General features: G+C 47.7%; 1 protein-coding gene across 1 annotated transcript; it reads right to left on the reverse strand.

Annotated features, from left to right (window-relative positions):
• Positions 1-4778: 4778 nt before the first annotated feature.
• Positions 4779-6931, reverse strand: alg10 (ALG10 alpha-1,2-mannosyltransferase). Its single transcript, XM_079509622.1, has one exon. It carries the CDS (start codon positions 6724-6726, stop codon positions 5290-5292), a length of 1437 nt encoding a protein of 478 aa, XP_079365748.1. The 5' UTR covers positions 6727-6931; the 3' UTR covers positions 4779-5289.
• Between the last annotated feature and the right edge of the window lie 589 nt (positions 6932-7520).

The following is a 7520-nucleotide window of genomic DNA, read 5'->3' on the forward strand; positions in this document are numbered from 1 at the left end:
AATATCTCTACACCTGAAAGCATCAAGAATGACACATTATTAATGTTGTATTCTATAGGTCCATATAGCCTAAATGCAGTATGGTTTAATGCTGTAGAATTCACAGCTTTGTGTGTGCCATTCTTTTTTTTTTTTAAATCATTTTTATCCCACGATTTTGTAACCCATTTTTCACCCCTGTGTCAATTATCTAATGTGATCCTGGGCTCTACACACCCTCCGCCAACCTAGTCCCCATATATGGGGGACATGGGGAGAGCAACGGACTTGAACTCATGCTTCCTTCATGCCTGAGTGTCCAAGTTGCTCCTTTACACCTGACAGTGGGAGTTTCCCTGGTTGGACGTAGCGCGTGGAAGGAACATGTTATTCCAAACAGTTCCTTTCCCCTCCATCAGGCAACCCGGCTGGCCAGGGGGAGGCAGTTTACACACCAGGATTACTGCATGTTTTTTGTGAGGGTACCTACCCTAGGGGACACGGGGAGAACATGCAAACTCCACACAGAAAGCCCCTTTCGCCAACCCCGCCTCGGGTATGGGCACTGATGACGCGGAGGAGGAAACACGCCGCCAGCACCCACAGCGCCCCGAGCGGGAATCAAACCCAGGACCTTCTAGCTGTGAGGCGACAGCACTACCAACTGTGCCACCGTGCCCCCGTGTGTGCCATTATTCATGAATAATCAACAATCAGCAGCTTATGGAAACCAATTTGGCCCCAGTCAGTCAGTTCCCCCCACAATGCTCAAGATGACATTGAGAATAAGCTGCTGATTGATATGTAGTACCATAGAAGACGTTAGGCCTCACTCACACCTATACATCTAGCATACAACAATGTTGCCTTATATAACAATATTTTGTCATTCCAGCTGTTTTGAGGCATAGGCTCAAGACAGAAACATCCTTAGATTCCACATGAATGTGAGTAAACTAAAAACATGGCATCAAAATATATTTCCTGTTATTAAGTTTGTATAGGCATTTTACAGTATTAGATCAGGATTAGAACATTTAGAAGTAACTCTTGAAAAGAAAACTGTTAGATAGATAGATAGATAGATAGATAGATAGATAGATAGATAGATAGATAGATAGATAGATAGATAGATAGATAGATCGATCGATCCACTTATAACCAGTAAGACGCCTGAGGGTGAGAAGCGACCGCGTCATAAAGGGCGAGGTGACGTGCACGCATCCACCTGGGTGACTGCTGGGCGAGCGCTGGCGCTTTGGCATGGGGGGTAAGATCAACATAAGGAATGAATTCTGTACTGGCCATATATGGAGCATGTCTTGAGTGTACAGGGTTTGATGAGGTCAGATCAACATATGGAATGTCAGAACAGGTCAGCTCCATATAGATCTAAGGGTGGCAGCGGGGGCAGTGTCTTGAGTGTAAAGGGTTTGATGAGGGCCCATGAGCTGGGCCTTAATTTTCAGGCCTGTTGAGAACTCTAGTTTTCGCCGACTGCCGGGCGCGGTTTGAGGTCAGATGTAGAGTTGCTGGCCAATATTGATACATCAGGGATCTCCATATACTGTATGGGCTTAATTGCGACATCAGGTTGTATTTACTATGACATCAGGGATCTCCGATGCCACGTGATGTTATGAGACCTGGGCACCATATATTGGGGCTTTCCCATGTATGGGGATTTAGAGTGTTACACTGACTGACGGACAAAAATGTACGATTTCATAGTAAACGCGACCTGCGGTCACAATAAGGCCTTATAAACGGTTGCTTATTCACAATAGAACCAAATATTGGCATCCTGGGGGCAGAGAGCACTGAGGGGGAAGGTGCCCAACCCCCAGAAAAGGGCACCATTTTGGGGTGGACTTTTTGTCCATATCAGAAATATCCAACTAGGATGTTCCACAATAACTTGGCCTGTGTCATTGGACAGTAAAATAATACATTCGAATTTCCATGTAAACATAAAAATATATAATATTTGTGTGTGTGTGTGTGTGTGTGTGTGTGTGTGTGTGTGTGTGTGTGGTGGTGGGGGGTAGGCGTTTATTTCAGTGGGGATCACTTCATGGATGGATTTAATGACTTTTGCAGTAAAAGTAAAACTTCTGACCATCCATTTCATGAAGAGGACATCTTAAAGATATGAAAAAACAATGTCACATTTTGTTGATAAATAGTAGGACCAAAATTACAAGTGAATGTCAGAAAAGTAAACTTTTTGCTATTTCCGCCTATTTAAGGCCTTATATAAAAGGCTGCTGATTCACAATAGAACCAGATATTGGCATTCTGATTGTTCTGGGATGTAGGCACACTACCTGTAGTCCACCTGTGCAAGTATGATGTAAAAACAAACAGCAGGTAAAAAATGACAGAGGATTTACTTGGAACTCCCTCTTTCAGATAGGCGTTTTTTATTGCCTATGTGGTGAGTCACTTCATGGATCAATTTTAAGACTTTTGCAGTACTGTAAAAGTAAATCTCGGGACAATCCATTTCATGAACGGGACATCCTAAAGATATGAAAAAACTATGTCCCGTTTTGTTATACCTCGGGGAGGGGTATAGTCAACTTTTGGGGCTTTTGTTCCTTGCACTACAGGCCGAAGGCATGGGGAGAGAGTATGTTTTGCACTCCATCCGTCCGTGTGTCCGTCCGTCCGTCCGTCTGTGATCAGCTAATCTCCGGCACTGTTAACCCGGTCCATGCCACATTTTGCACACACACTCCCTGGATGCCAACAATGAACCTCTGCCCCAACATTTCCAGAACGGCCTGTTATAGCGCCACCAGGAGGCCGCTTTGTGCAAAACAAGTTTTTGGACAGTACACCTACAGATTTTGTCCAAACATCACGCAAATTGGTACACAGTCTCTCTAGAGCCATTCAACGAAATGGGTCTTTCACATTTCTCAGACTCCATCCTGATTGGCTAAGATTGGCTTCCAAAGCAAGCAGGAGTGCTCAGTTTCAAACAAAATGCTGCAAATCATGAACACATCGTGTGATTTCCGTGAAATTGTGCACGCACATTCCCACTAGGCCGAGGAAGAAATGCCACATGAACATTTTCAACTCAGCCTCATGGTGGCGCTATAACTGGCAGAAAAGTGTTTTTACCTCTAACTGCACGGATCTGTGGATAACTTTGTATGCCAACTCCCTAGAGGCCAAGGAAAAACCTTTGCCTGGAATTTTTAACATCTGCTCTTTATAGCGCCACCAGGAGGCCGACATATGTAAAACACATTTTCTAATATTACTCCTTCAGATTTTATCCAAATTTCACGCAAATCGGTACACATGCTCTCCATAGTCATGTGATCAAGAAAGGTTTTGTTTGATTTCTCATAATCCACCCTCATTGGCTTCGATTGGCTTCTAAACTTTTCAGGAGTAGCCCGCTTTGTACCCGTTTTGTACAAATCGCCACAACTACTCAATGCAGCGTCCGATTGTGGTGAAACTGTGCATGCATACTCCCACTAGGCTTTGGAAGAAATGCCACTTGACAGTTTTCAAATCAGCCTCATGGTGGCGCTACAACAGGCCAAGCCACGTCACACACACGCACGCATGTACGCACGCGGACACGCACACGCGTTTATATTGCTCCTAAACATTTTGCCAAACATCACTCACACTCCTATCCTCCTGGTGGAGACCTGTGCCCAGAAGGGCACTTTTTCTAGTTATATAGTAGTTCTAAATGCTTCTCACCTTAATGTTATTGTCAATTTTATACTTAAAATCTTGAAATCAATGTTTGTCCCTGACTTTAGAGATAAGAGTGGATTAGAGATTTTAGTAGCCTATACAATGGATTCCCAAAGTGGGGTCCGGGGACCCCTAGGGGTACTTGAGGGAGTTCCAGGGGGTACCTAGCTCAATTAGAGATAGTTAGTAACCAAATGGACCCAGAGAGTGGCCTTGTGGTTAGAGTGTCTGCCCTGAAACTGGGAGGTAAGGGTTCGATCCCCGTCGGGTCATACCAAAGACTGTAAAAATGGGACCCAATGCCTCCCTGCTTGACTCAGCATCAATGGGTTGGATTGGGGGGTCAGTCCCTGCTTGGCACTCAGCATCAATGGGTTGGATTGGGGGGGGGTCAGTCCCTGCTTGGCACTCAGCATCAATGGGTTGGATTGGGGGGGGTCAGTCCCTGCTTGTGCCTCGCATTAGGCAGCCTTCATCTTTCCGTCATATCAAGCATTGTACAGTAGAGGGCGACAACAGGCTTTGCTTGAGCTTTCTGTAGCATTCACTGCGGTGTGCACTTAGCTCTGCGTTGCAACGCATTAGAGCTATATGGATCAGAGCTAGTGTGCACTCAGGATTTTAATCCAGCCAAATACATTTAATACAAGGTCCTTTTAATGTTCACCAAACATCAGGAATTATGAAGGAAAAATATGACCATGATGACATTTATGATGAATTCCTGTTCTGTTCGTTGGCTATATAGAAGTGTCTATTTGTACGTATCTAAATGTTTTGATGAATTGAACAAGGTGGACCCTCTTGTAAACCAGTGTAATGCTTTATGGTGTCGTCCACTCACAGTTAACAGTCTTTGTATTGAGTTGTGCTTGAAACGTACTGTAATTCTGCAAACTGTTAATAAATACTTCAATCAATCAAACAAATAAATAAAACATGCATGTGTGTCAGTGTGTTCCTTCATCACACACACACACACACACACACACACACACACACACACACACACACACACACACACACACACACACACACACACACACACAGCCCTGCAGTACCAATCCAACTGTATTTTGTTATTTTTATTAATTTATATTTATATATTTACACTCAGGATTTTAATCCAGCCAAATACAAATAAAGCTTTGTGGGTTTAAACTTCATCACAACGACACAGAAGCAAAAACAAATATCAATATCAAACCCATTCACTTCATCAATTGAACGGCAGAAAATATTGGTTTGTATAAAAATATCACAAAAAGAGTATAAATTCTAAGGATCCCTGCTTTACACTATTATGGCTCAACATGTATTTAGGGGAAGGTGAACACATTTTCAACAAAGGAACAAATGACTCATAGGTCAAATACAGTCTTATTAACCGTATAAGACTGTATCCGTACTGAGGGGAAAGCTTTTGCACAAAATACCAGATATACATCTATTGATTGACAGGGCTGAAAGTATAGTGTTCACTTTCATCTTGCTACATTTTTGTTTAGTTTTTTTCTGAGATCACGCCTCTGTCCTGTTTAGACCGTAGGCGGTGGGTATTTGTCCCCATTTAGACGCAGTTCACCACATGAACCTCTGGGTGGCGCTGTCTTCGGGCCAGTGGAAGGTCTTGTTGAGGAAGATGTAGAGCGTGGCGGCGTTGACGGCGGCGTATAGCGCCATCTCCAGGAGGACCCTGGGCATGGCGGGCACGGGCATGTGCACGCGGTACACGAGGTACGGAACGATGAAGTAGCGGAACTCCAGCAGCCTCTGGGGCACCGTGGCCGCCGCCACGCACGTCACGAACGCCAGGATCCAGAAGAGCGAGCGCCGCGACGACGTCGCCAGCACGTCCAGGAAGTGCCAGGCGGCGTAGACGTAGGCGGGCACCAGGGCGTAGCGCACCAGCGCGTGCCTCCGGAACACCCGACTCCACACGTAGAAGGTGTAGTGGCGGTTGTCGGCCAGCAGGTACTCGTGTTCGTACGTGAACCGCCACACCGCCGCGACCAGGAGCGCGCCCAGCGACAGGAAGAGGAGCGGGCGCATCCGGAGCGCGTGCAAGAAGCGCAGCGCGCGGCGGTGGCACAGCGTGGCGGGTGCCGAGAAGAACAGGGCGAACGACAGGAAGTAGAGGAGCTGCGGCGCGTTGAAGCTCGCCTCGTGCTTCGTGCGGTCGCCGACCACAATGCCACCGTTCAGCAGCACGAAGGCGGCGAACGCCGCGCCCACGGCCGCGTACGGCCACGCCTCCACGAGAAATCCCTTGACGCGAGCGCCCGAGGTGAGGAAGCTCAGCGCGAAGCGCAGCACACGCCTGGCCCCGCCCACAGACAGGGGGACCTGGTAGGATGAGGAAGAGTCGTCCCTCTTCTTGGCGTGCTCCGCCCTCCAGGCCTCGTCCATCTTGGCGGCCAGCAGCGTGCCGGCGCAGAACGCCGCCCACACCACGTTGGTCTGTCGGAAGAGCACGGCGACGCCGGAGAGCAGCGCCGAGGCCTTGTGGCAGCCGTATGACGTCATCAGGTACGCGAACAGCACGAAGAACGTCGAGCCCGCGTCCGTGTAGTACAGGAAGTTGAAGAAGTAGAGGACGGGGAAGGCGGAGAGCGCCAGGGCGGACAGGACGCGGCGCGCGGCGGAGGCGGTGGTCTTGTCGTGGGGGTGGAGCTTGCAGAGCAGCAGGTAGAGCAGGTACAGGGTCCCCGCGTTGAACAGCAGGTTGACGAAGCGCAGCATGGCCGTGGAGCAGACCACGGCTCCGGTCAGGTCGGCCAGCCACACCACGGGCCGGATCACGCCCACGGAGGCCAGGTACAGGCCCGGCAGCGTGGTGATCATGGGGTCCCACTCCGAGAAGCGCCCGGCGCAGTAGCGCTGCGCCTGCGGCACGTGGAAGACCTCGTCCATGTACGGCTCGCGCTGCTCTCGCGTCACGGCGGAGAACAGCAGGCAGGACACCAACAGGTTGCTGCTGCACAGAGCGCTGAACATGTAGCCTTCGTATTTCTCCATGTTGGCTTCTGCTGAAGCGCCTAAACTAAATGCACGTCAAAACTCAGAGTTTTTGTGATGAATAACAAATATATTATTTGTATATTTTAGTAATAATAACCTGCGTTGTTGTAGTAATACTTGGAGCGGCCGTTTTGTCCACGGAGCAGAGGAGCGTCCGCTTCATCTCTTCTGTTGTTATGTTTTAATCCACATTGCGGAAGTGACCCTTTATGATACGTCATGACGTAATCCGTCCACTCATACGCGTGTTTGTGACATCACCGCGCGCATCCTTTTGTCCCCCTCTTCACGTCGCGCGGATCTACAAGCTCAGAACGCGCTGCGACGCGTCGCGTTGTGAGCTTGTACATCTGCTGCCGTGTTCTCGGGCTGTGTTGCCAGGTTTTGCCAGAGAAACAAGCGACCAGGTCTATGAAAACAAGCCCAAAGGAAGCCACTATAGGCGTATTATAATACGCATTATACGCATTATAATACGTATTATAATACGTATGAAATAGCAGTTATGAAATAGCCCTTGAAATAGCTGCTATTTCATAGCAGATCTACAAGCTCGTAACACGTCGCATGAGCTTGTAGATCTGCTATTTTTGAGGGGAGCCAGCCCCTCCTATATAGGCTACAGCTTTTGTCTCCACATGTCTCAATATTTGTCATTGACAATGAAAGGAGAAATTAGGTCAAATGTCCTTCAAATATGATGTAAATTTGTGACAACACAAACATTAAATTCCGTTGATAATGAAGGGAAATTTGACGTCATATCTTACGTCATATTTTACATTTACATT

Source organism: Electrona antarctica, assembly GCF_951216825.1.
Source record: "Electrona antarctica genome assembly, chromosome: 9".
Lineage (NCBI taxonomy): Eukaryota > Metazoa > Chordata > Actinopteri > Myctophiformes > Myctophidae > Electrona > Electrona antarctica.

What these genes read in the sequence shown, in the direction of transcription:
- alg10 (XM_079509622.1), bottom strand. Translation starts at nt 6,726, where the DNA reads ATGGAGAAATACGAAGGCTACATGTTCAGCGCTCTGTGCAGCAGCAAC.